We start from the raw sequence: 17,238 nt of genomic DNA, 5'->3' as shown, positions 1-17,238 counted from the left end.
GTGTTCTGTAGCTTCAGCACCTCAGGAACATCTTCTCTAACTGAACCCATTAGGGAGCTGGAGTGAGCAGAGACCTACAGAAGCACATGGTTAGGAAGGAGTCAAGTTGGGGAAGTTGAGGAATCACCCAGGTAAGTTCATGCAGGGCCAGCCAACACCCAGAAGTGGGTCATGGCCAAGAAGCAGCTGGGCAGACAGAGTGGACCGTTTTGGTGTGAGTGATAGACTGAGGACCCGTAAGGGGCAGGGAGTGATCCTGGTAATCATGGTCAAAGTAACTTGCAGATACTGTGATTAAATGGTTGAATGATGCTGTCTTCTAATCTTTGTGTTGCTTATATCTTACGTTCTAGATTGTGAAGCAACCCACGTCAACTGCTCAGAGTAGTAAATTAGAGTAGCTGAGATGGAACCTCCCAGTGGGAAAGTCTGCAGACCATTAGAGGGAAGTGGAGGTACAGGTCTTAGAGATGGTTGTAGGGGTGGATTCACAGTGCAGGTGACACCTGGCATGGGGCTTGAAGAATGGCTGCCGTTTTTCCTCTTAGTTTTAAAAGCCCATGAAACGGATCTAAAGAACAACGGGTAACTTTTGCTCAGAAGAAATGAACTCATCATGAGAGTCCTCAATTTTCAAAATGCATGTGTATTTCCTTGGCCTTGTGCTGGAGCTGATGAGCTCTTGAGTCCTTGAACCTGCCCTTCCAGCCTGAGCCCACTATTTCTTGCTCCTCGGCAAGCGCTGCTAGAGCCTCTCTGTGTGCGACATTCTTTTAGGTAGTCCTCTCGGAAGGTGGCTCCCCACTTGGTGCAGGAGTGCTTCCCTCCGGCACAGCAGGCACAGGGCGGCACCACAGCGGCAGCTTCCTGGTCACCTCAGTGGCCAGCTGCCGGGTTTGTCATCCTGCAGTTAGGACTTACGGGAGGAGTTCAAAGGGAGAGAGACGTGAGGTGACATATAAATTAATTTGGAAAGCACTTTGAGTCTCCCAGCTGTCCCTGTTGCTATTTTTTAAGTCACCAGATGTACAGGAATCATTTTCCCCACCTTCAAAGTGGGCACAGTGCCCAGTGCAGAGCCTGACCGAGTCCCCGACGGTGCAGCCTGCTGACGTGCAGAGTCCCCGGAATCAGCTGGAGGTGCAGTGAGCTCGTACTCTAGCCACTATCGTGTTAGGGGCCTGGTTTCAAATTTTATTCATCCTACAGTAGCATCTGTGTGTTCTCACTTGAAGTGAGAATACTGCTTGGCCGCGAGGAGATGGAGTTCTGGAGACTAGTTCATCTTGAAGCGTGAACTGAAGCCTGTTTGGTGGGCGTGCGGATGGGAAGTGGTGAAGAGGATAAAGATGGTCCTGAGTGTCAAAGCAGCCTGAGCAATATGAATGAGCCTTTCCTTCCCCCATCTTCATGGCCTCCAGGTGGGGCGCCCTGCCCTTCCACACCTCCCTGTTTGGCACGCACAGGTCCACTCCCGCTAATGTCCCCCACATGTGCCTGTTGTAGCAGAGCCCACACTCTGGTGGTTTGAACAGTAGGCATGTGTGCGTTCATAGTTCTGCAGGCAGGAAACCTGACATTTAAGCACAGGCAGGATTGGTTTCTCCGAGGCACCTCTTGGCTGGTTGGTGGCCGCCATCCCCATATCCTCACATGTCCTCTGTGTGTTCTGATCTTTATAAGGACCCCAGTCACAATAGGTTGGAGTCTACCCTCACAGCTTTATTTTGCTTAATAGGGGACCGGTTTAACGTCCCTGTCTCCAAATACACACATTCTGAGCCCTGCTGAGAGGCAGGGCTTCAACCTGTGGATCTGGGGACACAGTTCTACCCCTAATGGGGGATGTTCTTGGTAAGGGACATGCTGAAGGGTCTGTTCCAGAGGCTGATGACACCTATCACACCCTCAGACATTCCAGGATCCAGACTGTGTGAAAGCTGCGAGTGATGGGCTGCACTCATGGCTTTGTGTGGCATATGGTGTCTGTACCCAGTGCGTGTCTGCATGCCTGATGACCCAGTTTGGATGCTTATGCATACTTATTAATTCTCGCTGTGTTAGTAGGTGTCATCTGCCTATCATAGAACAGAAAACAGACACATCAGTCTGGGAACTGGGTTGCATACCTGGTGCCAGATGCCTCAGCCTTTGGGCTCAAGTCCCCAAGAGCTGCTTGGGGTATTATATGCAAGTGGAGATGAGCTGATCGCCTTGGGTTGCAACATTTGAAACCACCCCAGTAACACAGACGAATCTTTCCCAGCTGTCATTCAATATATGCAAGCTGACTTCTACAGTCTGTCTTCATTATTCACAAATTCTGTATTTGCAGATTTGCCTACTTGCTGAAATTTGTGATGCCCAAAACAATATTTGGCCTTCATAGGCATGCACGGAGCCTCAAAAAATTGTATGATGCACATGTTCCCATCAGAGGTTCAGCAAGACGGCCTCAGCCTCTGGGCTCAGTTCTCAGACTGTGAGCGTCCTTGTTACAGTCTGTTTAGTGCCTTGGTTTTCTGCTTCACAGTTTTGGGCTTTTTTGGTTTAACTATATAAAACAGCCTCCAAGTATATGACTGGAGTGGGCAGGAAAGGGAGCCTGTGCCGGAGGAGTGCCACTTTCAGCCACAAAAGATAATGTGCTCCTGACATACTGAATATTACAAAGGAGATCTCCAGAGTTTCTAATAAGAATTAGTGAATCAAAATTAGTAATGTAATACTCATTACTAAAACAAGATTATGAAATGCATTGATAGTCTCTATTAGGCATGCCATCCTTGAGGCTTTATTTAGTAAATGTGAACACTGTTCTGTCATTCAGCCCTTAAGTTCTTTACCATCAATGCTGAAAAAGAAAAGCTTATTTCATTGGAGTATAACACACCACTTAATACACATTAGTTCATAAACATTTCTTTGTATAACAACTCAGTATTATCCATACTAAAATAATAAATTACTGGCTATTTCTTGACGCCTTTACTGAGAAACATCCTAAGAGCTCTTCATGTGTGAGCTTGTTGAATCTACCCCACTATCTGCCAAAGTTGTGGCCATTATTGTTCCCATGTGATGGATAAGAAAACTGAGACAGGTTAAGCTGCTTAGCGAGATCTCTAGGAATTTGCAGAGCTGGCATTTGAATGACAGGCCCTCTGGTGCCAAAGTTTGATCTCATTACTGCCTCTGTTGTCAGACAAAAACCACTCAACAAACACCTTTCTCATGCTGTCTTGTCCAATGGCTTAAAATGTTTTAGTGACTCATTAATAACGTGGCTCCTTGTGAAATCGCCTGAAGATTGCCCTAACTTTGTTGCCTTTGGAACAGTATAAACTACCTTAAAGATGGTCTTGGTGCAGGGGTTTGTGGCTATCATTCAGAGTCACCCTTCTGTATGGTGATTTGCGAATATGCACACCTCATCCAGACTTCTAGGATGTGGCTTTTTTGAAGCCCTGTTGTGTAGCCTTTCCAACAACTGTCAAGATCATCGGAAAACCTCACAATGTGCTTCTTTACAGAAAATCATTCTGCACCTCCTGACGTAACCACATACACCTCAGAACACTCCATACAGGTGGAGAGGCCGCAGGGCTCCACCACATCCCGAACAGCACCAAAGTACGGCAATGCTGAGCTCATGGAGACTGGGGACGGTAGGTCTTTGAGACTTCCTTCTTTCGCTAGCTCCTGCTGTGCCATGCTTTGCCTTTCTGTGCCCATGACTGGATATGCTGTGTCTAGATTTACAGTCAGTTCATTGACTCTAATCATCATTCTTTATTAACCTGCCATAGAGTTTCCTTCATTATGGGGCCACAGGAAATACAAATCATTCCCACCTTGTCCAGGAGTAATGTTACGGAAGCCTGTCATGAGAAGAAAAAGAAATTTTATGAGATGCTGATATTATTGCTAATGAAAAACCATTGTTGTTTCAGCAATTAAGAAATTAGAGTTCAAGTGCTAAGACTGTGAACAGTTACTTAGAAGGGAAAGATGAAGTTAAATGTATAAAAATTTGACAGCTGTTGGCAGAATGGTGCTTTAGCTCTTGAAAGAAGCTCTTTTTCTCCAATCTGGACAAGCATTATGAATGATATAATAAAATACAGAGGGTTCACCTTGGCTCCTTTTATTTGTAATCTTGTATGTTCTAGTGAAAGTGATTATTTCTATTACCCAACCCAAAGCAGCAGGACTTGGACACAATACCTTTATTAGGGACACTTGGACACAATACCTTTATTACGGACATGGCCTTTTTGCTGTGATCTTCCTCTTAAGTCTCGGTGATGCCCTGGTCATAAAAGTTAGAATCTGCAGTAAAGTTATTATTCTTTGTTTTTTAAAGATGATCAGCCTAGTGTTGATGAGCCATATTCTCACTGTGTTTGTGTCCTTGTGTATCTCTGATTCATAATTACATAGAACGTCCAGGTCCCAGGTGGTGTGCCCTCTTTTGCATAGTCAAAGTTGGAAAGCCAACTTTGAGCTGTCCAGTTTCCAATTATGGCTGGTTTTCATTGAATGTTTTTTTTTTTGTTGTTTTTTTTTTTTTAGTTGTACACAATACCTTTATTATGTGGTGCTGAGGATCAAACCCAGTGCCTCACACATGCTAGGCAAGCACTCTGCCACTGAGTCACAACCCCATCTCTCCTTGAATGCTTTTCAGTTTGCTTTAGTTCTTTGATCAAAACTTTTATTAAATAGCTCGTTGTTGATCTTATCATTTTAATAATCCTGTCACCTTTGCTTTTGTTCATCCAGGTAAGTCCTGAAGCATACATTGGGAAGTCCCTGGTTTCTCATGCTGTGACACCACCCTCCTCGGAATCACCTGTGGACCTTTGTTAGAACAAGTGATTCATTAGGTTCTGGTCATGCCACAACCTAATGAATCAGAAGCTCTGGGTGGTCCAGGAACAGTTTTTCCTTATGTGTTCTAAACTATGCTTGGGATCCACTGGCCTTCTGAAATGACCTTTGATTCATCAGAACCAAATTAAGTGGAACTATTTAATGGGAAAAAATGTTATTTTCATGTTAAGAATTGTGGATTGTACATTGTCCCGTTATCTTTAAAACTGTGTGAAGTATTTAATGTCCCAATTCTTTTAATTTTTTTTAGTTGTAGTTGGACACAATATATTTATTTTTATGTGGTGCTGAGGATCAAACCTAGTGCCTCACATGTGCAAGGTGGGTGCTCTACCACTGAGCTACAGCCCCAGCCCTTAATGTCCCAATTCTTAAAGTGCCATGCAGTGTTTTAAGACTGCCTACTAATATTTTATTTGATAGACAACTTTCCTTAGGTTCCATCCTGTTACTTCTCAATTTTGCTTGTTACACCTGTGATGCTCGGATCATCTACTCCGTGATTCCTATTTTTCAGGAGTACCAGTAAGTAGCCGGGTATCAGCAAAAATTCAGCAGCTTGTCAATACCCTCAAACGGCCTAAGCGACCGCCTTTGCGAGAATTCTTTGTTGATGACTTTGAAGAGTTGTTAGAAGGTACAAGAAACCCTTTCCCTTTTGGTTCCTTCCAGGTGTTCCTCTGGTTCCATAAACACTGATATTTTTTTTTTTTTTCAACAAAGCTGTTTTATTTTTTAACGAGTGATAATCTTGGCAATCACTGAATGATGGAGATCTAGGGGAGAGTGTAGGTTCTGTATCAGCAGGTGAGCTGAGTATCTCAGTTGGCCAGAGTGCCAACATCCGTGGGTTGCCACCCTTGGCAGAATATGGGCTCATAGAACGAGCCAGGCCTCTATTTAAGGGCTCTGAGATGATAGAAATGCAGAACTAACTTCCAGAAACCCTTAGCTCTCAGCAGAGCAGCTCTCCGTGAGCTTGTGTGAGGCCTGTGGAGGACACGGGGCAGCGGGCTCTGCTTTCCTCCTCTTCCTGCCGCTCCGCCCTTGGGGGCTGGTGTCCTGGCCACAGAATGTTTTGAGTGTCCTCGCATACAACCTAACAGAAGATCTTGTTGTATCAAACCTGAACTCCTGTTTTCTTGTTAAATTGCAAGTAAGGTGGCTGATTTTTTTGGCCAGCAGATGGTAGTGGTCAATCATACAAGAGAAGGGAGAAACCTTGACCAGAAACGTAGGAACTCATTTGGTCCTTCCATGTCTAGAGCATGGGGAAGACCATGTTCTAGTTGTGATGTGTTTGTTTAGTTTTACTCAAGAAAATACTTGCTCTGTGTTCTTGATAGTAAAAGTAGTCGAAGAAAATTCGTATTTACATCTGAGTATTTAAAGGTAAAATGTAACTTTCCAAGATTGGAACTGTTGGGAGTCTGGAATCACTGTGTGATAAAAATTTAAATTTTTAAGCATAGGGGTTTAAATCATGAACTCTGGGCTGGTACAATATACTATTTTGCCTTTTGTCGGTTTCCAAATGTGCTTGGGTCTGCCCGAGTTCTCCACCCACCTTTTTGCCTTGGAAATTATAAGAATTAAATATTTGATAACTTCATGAGGGTAATATATAGATCATGACCCTGAATCTAGAGAAGTACGTTTCTAACAAATTTATACCTTAAATATGAACTACTTGGCTTCTTCAAGAGTAAAAAGCAGGCATACTAACACAGATGCATTGTTCTTGAAAACTCTTTGTGTTGAAATGTATTTAGTTCAACAACCCGATCCAAACCAACCAAAGCCTGAGGGAGCCCAGATGCTGGCGATGCGAGGGGAGCAGTTGGGGGTTGTCACGAACTGGCCGCCCTCCCTGGAAGCTGCATTGCAGCGATGGGGGACCATCTCACCAAAGGCTCCCTGCCTGACCACCATGGACACAAATGGAAAACCCCTGTACATCCTCACTTACGGTAATCCTGGGTACACCTGTCTCTTGCATGGTTCCCCTGTACAGGACTGCTGAATGCAGGGGAGGGATCCATTGTCAGGATGGCTACTGTGTAGCTGTGCTGCCTTACGTGGCTCTGGTGTGGAAATAGATGGAACCTAATAGAACTTGTAGGCAGATCATTTGTTAGTAGTTCATTTTTTTTTTAATCCAGGTGCATAAAGCAGTGATCATAATGCTAATAAGTTGTTAGATTTTACTTCTTGGATATACACATGATTTTCATGAATACTTTTCACAAGGATAGATGGAGAATATGTTCATTCTTTGACATGGGATTGGGTCATAACTCTAAAAGATACAATCCTGAATACAATACAATCCTGAATCCCACATTAAAAGATCAAAACCTTTGACATCTAAAACCTGAAAAGAGCAAAATCCCAAACACAGGAATCTGGAAAAAAGTTTTAAAGTTGTTTCTAAAAGACATTTGTTTACATTTTTTTTAAAAAAAGAGTAATTTGAGAAACATTAAAACACGGATGGAATATTTCATAGGCTACTTTACACAAGAAGATAGAGAATATACATATTTTGCAAGCATAAACATTCAGGTTTACTCACACAAGAGGATGAACCGTATTCACAAAGAAATAGGTAACAGAGCACAACACACAAATACATGTCACCATGGTAGGTTATTGTGTGCACCCAGCTTTATAACAGTGATCATCTGAAATACCAAGTTGGGCCACTAAGTCAGAAGAACACTCAAAAATCTCCATGGGTGGCTACTGTACTGAGAACTGGAGAAATTTAATCCATCACAGATGGAAACGTACAGAAAGGACGTCTCTTTGAGAAAACCTCAGCATTTTTATGTACATGGTGCTTACACAGAAAGCCAGTGCTGTGATAATGCACTTTCACCATCAAATGTGGTAAACACATAAGTTAGGACTTTCTCCAAGACTTGATGTAATTTTTATCTCCACTGTTGGAAGTGATGCAGTGCATAGGATAGAAAAATGTAAAAATGCTGACCATTTTAAACAGTGGGAAAGCTGAAAGCTCTTGAGGAGCCCGAGGGGGCTGCTTGTCTTGATTCCTACAGTCGAAAAGTCTGGCGAGCTTGGGGTTCTGTGTGTTGATGTGTTTTGCAGTGCTGGGGAGCAAGCCCAGGGCCTTGCACATGTGGGACAAGTGCTGTGTGACTGAACTACACCCCTGTCCTGTCCTGCAGTTCTAACCTCCAAGGCAGCAGAGGAGAAAAGTATTCCAGCTCTGAGACCAATTCACCTTCCCTCTGTTCCTCTCCATAGAATTTGCGTTTTACCAAATGGCCTTCTCCCCCTGCCACACTGAGAGTAGTGGTTTCCAGATTAAGGCTTTCAGAACTTCATCATTTTGAGATTTTAGTCTTTCAGGATTGTGACTTTTTGGAGATTTCAGACTTTAAGGATTTTGGACTTTCCAAATTTTTAACATTCAGTATTAAATCTGGTGGAATTATGATTGGCATTGCTTTGACATAAATCTCTCTGAAGAAGGAAAGTCTGTATCCGTGGTACTTTCTCGGAATGCCAGAGAAACAAGCTTCCCGTAATTCTTCAGTAGGATTCATGCAGTCTGTAAACTTCTTGCAAGTTGCTAGCTGTTCACAGCTAAGGCACCATGGAGAAAGCAAATTGTCAGGCCTGTTACACTAGCTGCTTGTTTGCCAAAAAGCAAATTTAATAACTAGTAGACCAGACAGTTCATAGTATGGCTGCATGTGTGAGATTAGATGACCTGTTTTTAGCTTTTGGTTCTGTTTTTTCAACAACACTTTTGATTGTTATAAGAAAAGATTTTTACATCAGCCATCAAGGCCAGATGTTATGTCACGGAATCTAAGTTATGTCACGGAATCAGCTTTTTGAGGGTGGGGTACCTGGAGGTGTGAGCTGTGGACCTGTGCATTTCATGGACCTAAGTAGGATTTTGATTTGGGAGCATGTGCTTCATGGCCTCTTTGTTCTCATGACTTTGTTGGGCAGTTTCAAATGGATAGATATCACCCATGGTTGAGTATAAGCTTGACTTATCCTTTTTTAAATCATGCTCTTGGAGACAAGTTTATTAGTCAAAAACATAGAAGAATTTTCTGAAAGTCTCTTTTCCAGCCAGATTTGGCCTTGAGTTAGTTGTGTTTGCACTCCCTGCCTCATAACAGCTGAGCGCACTGAGGCTCATGGCCTATGGGAAATCCTGGGGCCAATGTGTGCCTGGAAGGATCATGTGTCCTCACTGACCACCAGCACCTACTGTGCATGGCAAGGTCTTCAGGCTTGGGAGGTCATAGGTGAATACCAGTTCTCCAGAGGCTCAGAATCTAGATTAGAAGTATAAGGTTAAGATGAATTGGAGATATGAGAGAGATTGAATGTTACATCTGAAATTTGTCCAAGCATCACATAACCAAAACATTTGAACTCTTTTAAATTAGTCTGTTGTATTTTAACCTACTATTGGTCATATACTGTGGGTCAAGTTCAATTCTTGTTTAATAGAGGAAATTAAAGAATTTCCAAATATAAGATTGTAACTTATCAGGGTTGGCTAATTCAGTGAGTATTGAAAAGTAGTTATCTGTGTAGAAACTCTGGAACAGACAGATGTTATGATTTCATATTGCTAAAAAGATTCAGAAAAAGTCATGTTTGGTACAATTGAAGAATTATTTAAAGTCTTGTGGTCCCTTCAACCCCCCAATTTAGCTTCTTGCTTGTCATAGGGAAGAAGAATCCCCAAGTAAGAAACTTGGGTTGTTTAATTGAAAATCCAAACAATAACGTACTCCTCCATACAGTTTCTTCACCAGTTGGTCTGACCTGGCAGAGAACATTCTAGTATCCCCTTCCAACCCTATGATAGTTTTAGTTTATCATCTGTAAATTAATTTTCCTTATATACAAAGTGAACACTCATGTTCATCTCTTTCTTGTTTTGAGTTTATTAGGTGTTTCCGGGAATTTAGAAGCCTGAGCTAGAAAAGCACAGGGCAGTCCTTTCTGCAACCTTGTCCGTGTTTGGAATTGTTAATAGTACATGTCTCAAGTTCCAGGGCTGCTGTGCTCCGGGTAGCTCTGGGGTGTGCTTCACTGTGCCGCTTCCCTCCTCAGTAGTCAGTCTCTGGGCAATTGCCTGTTCCTCTTCCACATGTGAGTGAAGTTCAAATTAATATGTAATAAAGAGCACTTGAGCACTTGCACCCCTCCTTGCCAAGAGCTGTGGCATCTCTAGTTTATATCAGCAACTTATTCTCCCTTTTCTGCGAGAAACACAAAGTGTAACTATTGAAGTATTGAAGAATTTTGCCAAAAGTGTAAGGTTTTTTTTTTTTTTTTTTTTTTTGCTCTTTAGTAACTCTTTCCTAAAAACTTGATTTTTATATGAATTTGATATTAACCTTAAGATTTATCAACCGAGAATGCAGCTGAAACGTGAGTGAACCATAATGGTGCTACTGATTGTAGTGGATTCACAACTCCTTTTTTGTTTATGGAAGATTCTGTTAAACTATAGTAATGTTAACATTGAATTCTGATGGCACGAAGTATTTAGGGGAAAACCTTACTCCCTAAGTTACTTCTGAAGGGCTGAGAGGTATTGATAGGGAGAAGAAAAATCCCCCAATAAAATGCCAAACGATTTCCAAGCAACCAGTCTTGAACTACAGTGTTGAGATGAGGAGTTGAAAATGGAATAGGACCTGAATAAAATTTTATATCCATTAATTAAGTGCTCTAGATTTTTACTAACATCTCTAGATTTTTACTAAAATAAGTACTCTTTGAGATTTATTAAAGTTTGCTTATGACACTAATAAAATCAAGAAATGTTTGTTGAGTACATACCATGAGCCAGGAACTGCCCTATGAATTGGAGCAAAGAAGAAACAGTCTTTGCTCTCTAGTTGCTGAGGGGCAGGCAAGTTGGTGAAACCTGTGATCAAAAAATAGTAGAACATTAATTTAGGTCACTGCAGTTCAATATGAAATATGAAATAAAACAAGTTCAGGATTTTTTAAAATACAAAATGTGTTGTAAACAAAACTCTTTAGTTTGTACATTGCAGTAGGAGAAGGATTAAAACAGTGATTGCATTGAAACCAAGAAATTTGCCTATTACCATGTTGTATGAATGTAACATCTAACACCTTGACTACTCCTGAAAAGCCTTGAGCAGCAGAGTCTCTGGGGCCAGATTGCAGAAGGCCTGTAGGTATTCAATTCTTTTTGGATCCTAAGTCATTTTTATCTCATCTTGGACTATTCACCATCACAGGATAATATCAAGAAGATGTCTCATGGAGAGATGAGGCAGGAATTTGAAATATGTCGTGCTGTTAGTTTTTTTTTAAACTTTAAATCCTTTAGGAAAAAAAATAGTCAAAAAGTTTTTTTATTGTATATATTTAATTCTACTTAGTGATTCTTTTTTTCTTGATTTCAAAAGTTTTAAATAGCCAGATGCAGTGGCACACCCTGTAAATCCCAGCAGCTTGGGAGGCTGAGGCAGAAGGATCACAAGTTCAAAGCCGGCCTCAGCAAAAGCATTAAGCAACTCAGTGAGACCCTGTCTTTAAATAACATACAAAATAGGGCTGGGGATGTGGCTCAGTGGTCGAGTACCCCTGAGTTCAATCCCTAGTACTCCCCCAAAAATATCTTAAATAACTTAAAATATTTAGTATACCTTTATCTATACTCGTGTATTCCCCTGCCCCAAATCCCCAAACCCTAAAACCCTGATTTTAAGAAGATTCAAAATTGAGAAATTTAGGACTCTGTAGGAGAAGGGGTCAGTTTTTGTGCTCTTTATGTTGATTATGATCACATGACAGAGGCCGTTAATAAGATCCATGTCTGGGGGAGTGTCACCAGTGGCCGAGTGTGTGCACACATGCTCAAGGCTTCAAGTCTAACCTCCAGCACCAAGGGAAGAGTATGTCCTCATGTGCAACTTCAAGACAGTGGCAGTGGTGCCATTGCAGTGGCCCTGCTGCCCTCCACTCCCTGGAACCCTTCCTCACAATTTCTGTGGTGACTGTTTTTCTGTGGTCTTGCCACGGGCGTTATAGATGAAGGAATTTTGCTTGGTCTTGGGACAGTACCCCAGTGTTCAGGCTTCTGTGATTGTATGAGTCAGAGATGTTGGGAACTTACTCCTCATTCCTGCAATCAAAATGGAAAATACTTTGAAGCCTTAACATGAAAATGGCGTTGGGCAGCCTTCATCTAGGCTGCACCAGCAAGCTGCCCCTTCCCCGGCTGCCTGGTGCTCCCTAGGAAAGCCTGGTGACAGCACGCCTGCCCAAGCAGCGCTTCCTTCTTCATAAACACAGCAGAAATGGGCTCAGGTCGGGTTCTTGGGTGTTCTTCCCTTTTCCCCTGAGCTTTATACCAAAGTCTCTGAGATTCTAGCCTTTTCCACTCATTCTCCCTTGATTGTTGTGTGTGGAGATGGGAAGCCAAAGGGATGCGTGTACCAGCCTTTCCTTGGAGGATGCTCCCTGGGTCCTCATGCCCATTTGTATATAACTGGAAGTGTGTGTATGTGATAGTACAGTTACTGTGTGTCTCTTGCTTTGTGTTCATAGGCAAACTGTGGACAAGAAGTATGAAGGTTGCTTACAACATTCTGCATAAACTAGGTACAAAGCAAGAACCCATGGTGCGGCCTGGAGATAGGGTAAGTGGGGCTGCAAAGTATCCCCCTGGGAAAGATCCCTCTGTCTTAGAACCCTGGCGTGCAGCCTGTGCTCCCAGCCCTGTTTTGGGAGGCTCTCTCAGGTTCTCTGTGAACCCAGACCAATTATGTTCAGCGTGCCACTAATCTTCACAACTTAGCGAGGTTGTAGATTCTCTTATTTTAATGCATCAAGAACATCAGGCTTGGGGTGAATCATGAAGGCATCTAGCTCCTAAGTGGCAGAGCAGTGCTCTTAGCTTAAAAAGATATGTTTTACTGTCAATGTGACAGGCAGTCTTGGAAGTAAACCAATGCTAGGGTTCTTTTCCCAGTTTTAAATTTCTTAAAATAGGTTTTTGCCCTTCTATCGGAGAGCAAATTTTTATTTTATTCTTACATCAGCCAGGTAAGTTGATGAGGACGGGTTTTAGTATTTCCATTTTAATGTTGAGCCTGAGCAGTTGATAATCTTACCTAAGCCTTACATCTCAATTTGGATGTAGAAAAACCCAGTTTCCTTGTCCTTAAATATATAGCCTTTTTTCCATATGCTACCATGTACCTTCAGTGCCTAGATGCATATCTTTCCCAAAGGTCACCAAAAGAACAACATGTAAATCATCATCTAGAGCACCAAACCCAGTAGGTGATGTAGACCTGGCCCTCATGGGGTTTCTGATCAATGGTTGAAGCAGACCACTGTGGACTGTGGTTCTTCCTAGTGTTTTCTGGAACAAGTTTAGCCCCTAGTTTTTAAAAATAAATTTTAGATGTTAAACTTCTCCATCATAAAATTTACAAGGCTGGAATAATTTCAGCAGTGTTCACTGGCATACTGACAGACATATGCACCGAAGGAATGGAAGAGAGAAATTGGAAATCAACCCTCATGTAGGTGGTCCAGATATTTCAACAGTGTGCCAGCATACTTGGTGGGAAAGGGACAGTCCTATCATCAAACAGGACTGGGAAAACCAGATATCCACCTTCAAGAGAATGGAATTGGACCCTTACCTAATACCATGTCAAAGAGGAAAAAATAATCCTGAAAGTAGACCAAACTCCTCCTAAACATCAGAGCTAAAACTACACAACTCTTGGGGTCGGGGTTGGCGGAGGAGGGTAGAGGTTCATGATGTTGGCAATGATTTCTTGGCTCTGACACCAAAAGCAGGTCAACAAAAGAAAAAAAATGGTCTTCATCAAAATAAAAACATACACAAAAAGGCACTCAAAGGAAATTAAAAGGCAATCTACAAAAGGAAGAAAATGTAAATCGTATGTTTAATAGCAGATTCATATTTGGAATATAAAGAATCCCTACAGCTCAATGACAGTAAAAGAAAAAACCAAACTATCACAATTGAAACATAAATAAAGGACTTGAATGGGCATTTCTCTAAAGATTTTAAAATGGTCTATTTACAAGCACATGAAAAGATGCTCAACATCACTAATCATCAGGGAATTGCAAATCAAAACCACAGTGAAACATCACTTCGTATCAAGAAAGTGAGTCTTAGCAAAATACAGAAGATAAATGTTCACAAGGACACAAAGAAATTAGGACCCTGATGCATTGCTGGGAAGAATGTAGGATGAGGAAGCCCCTGAGACAGATGATCCACCTATAATCCCTCAAAAAGTTAAATCAAATTGCCATTTGACCTGGCAATTTCACCTCTGTGTTTATGCTGAAAAGTTCAACAGGTATTTGTATACCTATGTTCATAGCATTATCACAAAGCCCAAAAGGCAGGATAGCACATGTGCCATGGACTAAGGAGTGGCCAAGCACCATGTGGCAGGTGCATTCCATGGAATGTTACTTATTAAGTTTTAAAAGGAAGAAAGTTCCTTTCCACATGCTGTGTGAAAGGGCACTAAGTAAAACAAGCTGGACACCAAAGGACAAATATTGGGGATTTCACTGATGTGAGCTTGATACGTGGATAGAGTCAGAATGCACTATGGTGATTGCCCAGGGCCAGAGGAGGGTGAAGGAAGTTACTGTTCAGCCAGGGGAGAGGTTCAGCTTGGAGCACGTTGAGGGTCCTTTGATGGTGAGATTATACTCGGTGCCACTGAACTGTATGATTGTGGCTGAAGTGAAATTTTCTATTGTGTATGTTTTTTCACAATGAAGAAAAGTCACTTGTGATGGCTCCCTTATCTAATTTGGTTCATGATCTGAGTCACTTTTTAAGAAAATCTTTTGTAGTCTGGCCTCTAGATTCTTGAAATTTCTATATGAAAAGTACATATTAATAGGTACCTGTGTTTAGGTGAGATGTTGTGGGTAAAATGAGGGCAGTTTTGATGAAATGTGTAAACAATTTCTTTTTTCAGTGGTAGCCAGGTTGGATTAGCTTGAGGGAGCTACTTAAAGACTGTCCAGCAGGGCACAATGGTGCATGCCTTTAATCCCAGCGGCTCAGGAGGCTGAAGCAGGAGGATTGCAAGTTCAAAGCCAACCTCAGCAACTTAGGCACTAAGCAACTCAGTGAGAACCCTGTCTCTAAAAAATGATTAAAAAGGGCAAGAGATGAGGCTCAGTGATTAAGTGCCCCTGAGTTCAACCACTGGTACCAAAAGTACACGTAGCCAGTGTCTGATATTCATCTGCGTGTAATACTTATTATTAAGTGCATATGTTAGACAATTGATGATAATTTTCTGTTCTAATCAATAGGATAGTTTATCTGCTTCAAAAACTCGTTTTCAATAAAATACTGCAGAGTAAAGAGCATTCAGTCTTTACTATAAAAATTACCCACTTTTCCTGTGGATGACTATTCTAATGCAGTGTGGAGAATACCTTCTTGGACTTCAGTAAAAGGCATTTATAATGTGCAAACTAAATGTTTGAGGATATTGTGAGAAATGCTGAAAATTTAAAGATGGATCACAGGTAAGGTCTGACATCAAGAAGCTCGCACTATTATGCCATAGACACACATTGATAATTAGTTTTTACATACATGGGAAAGTAGCCAGGCACTGTGGCTTGCACTTGTATTCCTAACTACTCTGGAGGCTCACATGGGAGGATTATAAGTTCAAGGCCAGCCTGAGCAGCATGGTAAGACCCTGCCTCTGCCCCCCGCCCCCCAAAAAAAGGGGTCCCCAGAAAGGTGGTAAGAGCCAAATTATTTGAGGAAGAGAGATTGTTTTTACTTAGGGGAATGTATGGGATCTGAAAATACTTCTCCAGGAGAAAAAATAAGCCTTTATCCTCGTTCAGGTACTGTAAATAGCATGAGGAGGAGCCAGCAGGGAAGGTCTAGTGTGCAGGTGAAGAACACCTTGCATTCAGACAGTATTTTGGGAGTGCACCATGAAAGGCCTTGGCACAGCCAGTAGTGTGAGCTCTTGGCTCCTGATGGCTTGCTGCCCGTTGTACCCCATGGGTGATTGCCGGTAGGCACACATCAGAGGAATGCACCGAGAATTAACAAAGTGAGCTGTTGATTAAAATTATGCATCTACTTATGCAGTCTTACACTGGGATGGCTATGGAGTTACTAGTACAACTTGACTTGTGATTGATGTACTAAAGGAAAACTTAATGGAAACTTTTCAACATACATCAGTTTTGCAATATCTCATTCTGAAAAGTCGGCTAGATGAGAAAGTCGGAAAAGGAAGGGAAGAGTTTGTTTGTCTACGCACATGAAGCTGCTACTCCTCAAGACAAATTGCTTTTTTAAAAAAAGAGCCTTTCAGGTATTTGATCTTTCTGTACTCAGTTTCTTTGAGACCATGCAATAATGTACAACTTTATATTTTACTTTTATTTGCTTTACAACCTTTCATCACATTTGAGTACAGTTCTGCAAAATTCTGCAATGCAGCACTATCAGCATGAACTTCAGCAGTGACCCAGTGGCAAGTTGAAATCCTGGATGCAGTGGGTCTTATCTGAGCCCGTGCGCTGATGACTGGGACTGGAGCCAGTCCTGGAGTTCTCCTTGGAAAGGAGTGATCCACACTCTGGCTCTGGGAATGTTGCTTACCTTTGTGGTTTTTTTTTTTCCCCCCTCATCTGCCCTTGAAGACTTTCACCTTCAGAGGTGATATTCTGGGAAGAAGAGGTGATATTCTGGGAAGAGTAACCAGCCTGTATTTAACTAGTCCTTTGTAAATGGGCTGTCCTGGGTGGAACTTGCCAGGCCAGGCTGTGCCATGGCATGGTCGGCTTCCTCAGGCCGTTAGGTCTGCTTCATGGGAACAAGTTGTGCAGCAGCAGCGACCTGGAAATCTTGCAGACTTCCGATTGCACATTGCTTCCTTGTCGGACTATGATTTGGAAAACACGCTGTCAACACTCAACTCATCAAATGAAGGAGAGCCCTTGTGGCTAATGCAACCTCACACTGGTTATAAAAATTGTTGCTTGTGCTTCATGTGTGAAGACATACAAATAAATTCTTCCATTCCTTTTCTGACTTATCTAGCTGACTTTACTAAACCATAAGAAGGCCATATGGATTCATCATATAATCCTAAACTTCTGCTACTACCAACGATTCTGTATTGCCAGCTTGCTAGTGTGTCCACCTTAAAGGCCCAGCCTGCTCCCTTCTCATCTGCCATCACAGTCCCTTTATGCCATCCTGCTTCCTTAGATATTGAGACAAATTAGCATGTCAGG

At 42.1% G+C, this 17,238-nt stretch overlaps 1 protein-coding gene across 1 annotated transcript in view; it reads left to right on the top strand.

Annotated features, from left to right (window-relative positions):
* Dip2c (disco interacting protein 2 homolog C) overlaps positions 1 to 17,238 on the top strand; it is a 201,761-nt gene that overhangs the window by 67,278 nt on the left and 117,245 nt on the right. The window contains exons 6-9 of the mRNA XM_048812597.1: positions 3,534 to 3,668; positions 5,414 to 5,533; positions 6,669 to 6,866; positions 12,493 to 12,584. Coding sequence (XP_048668554.1) covers positions 3,534 to 3,668; positions 5,414 to 5,533; positions 6,669 to 6,866; positions 12,493 to 12,584 — 545 coding nt within the window. The remainder of the gene's footprint in view (positions 1 to 3,533; positions 3,669 to 5,413; positions 5,534 to 6,668; positions 6,867 to 12,492; positions 12,585 to 17,238) is intronic.

The sequence above is a fragment of the Marmota marmota genome, unplaced genomic scaffold (genome assembly GCF_001458135.2).
Source record: "Marmota marmota marmota unplaced genomic scaffold, marMar, whole genome shotgun sequence".
NCBI lineage: Eukaryota > Metazoa > Chordata > Mammalia > Rodentia > Sciuridae > Marmota > Marmota marmota.
Note: the sequence above shows the minus strand (reverse complement) of the source record. Positions and strands in the feature narration are given on the sequence as shown.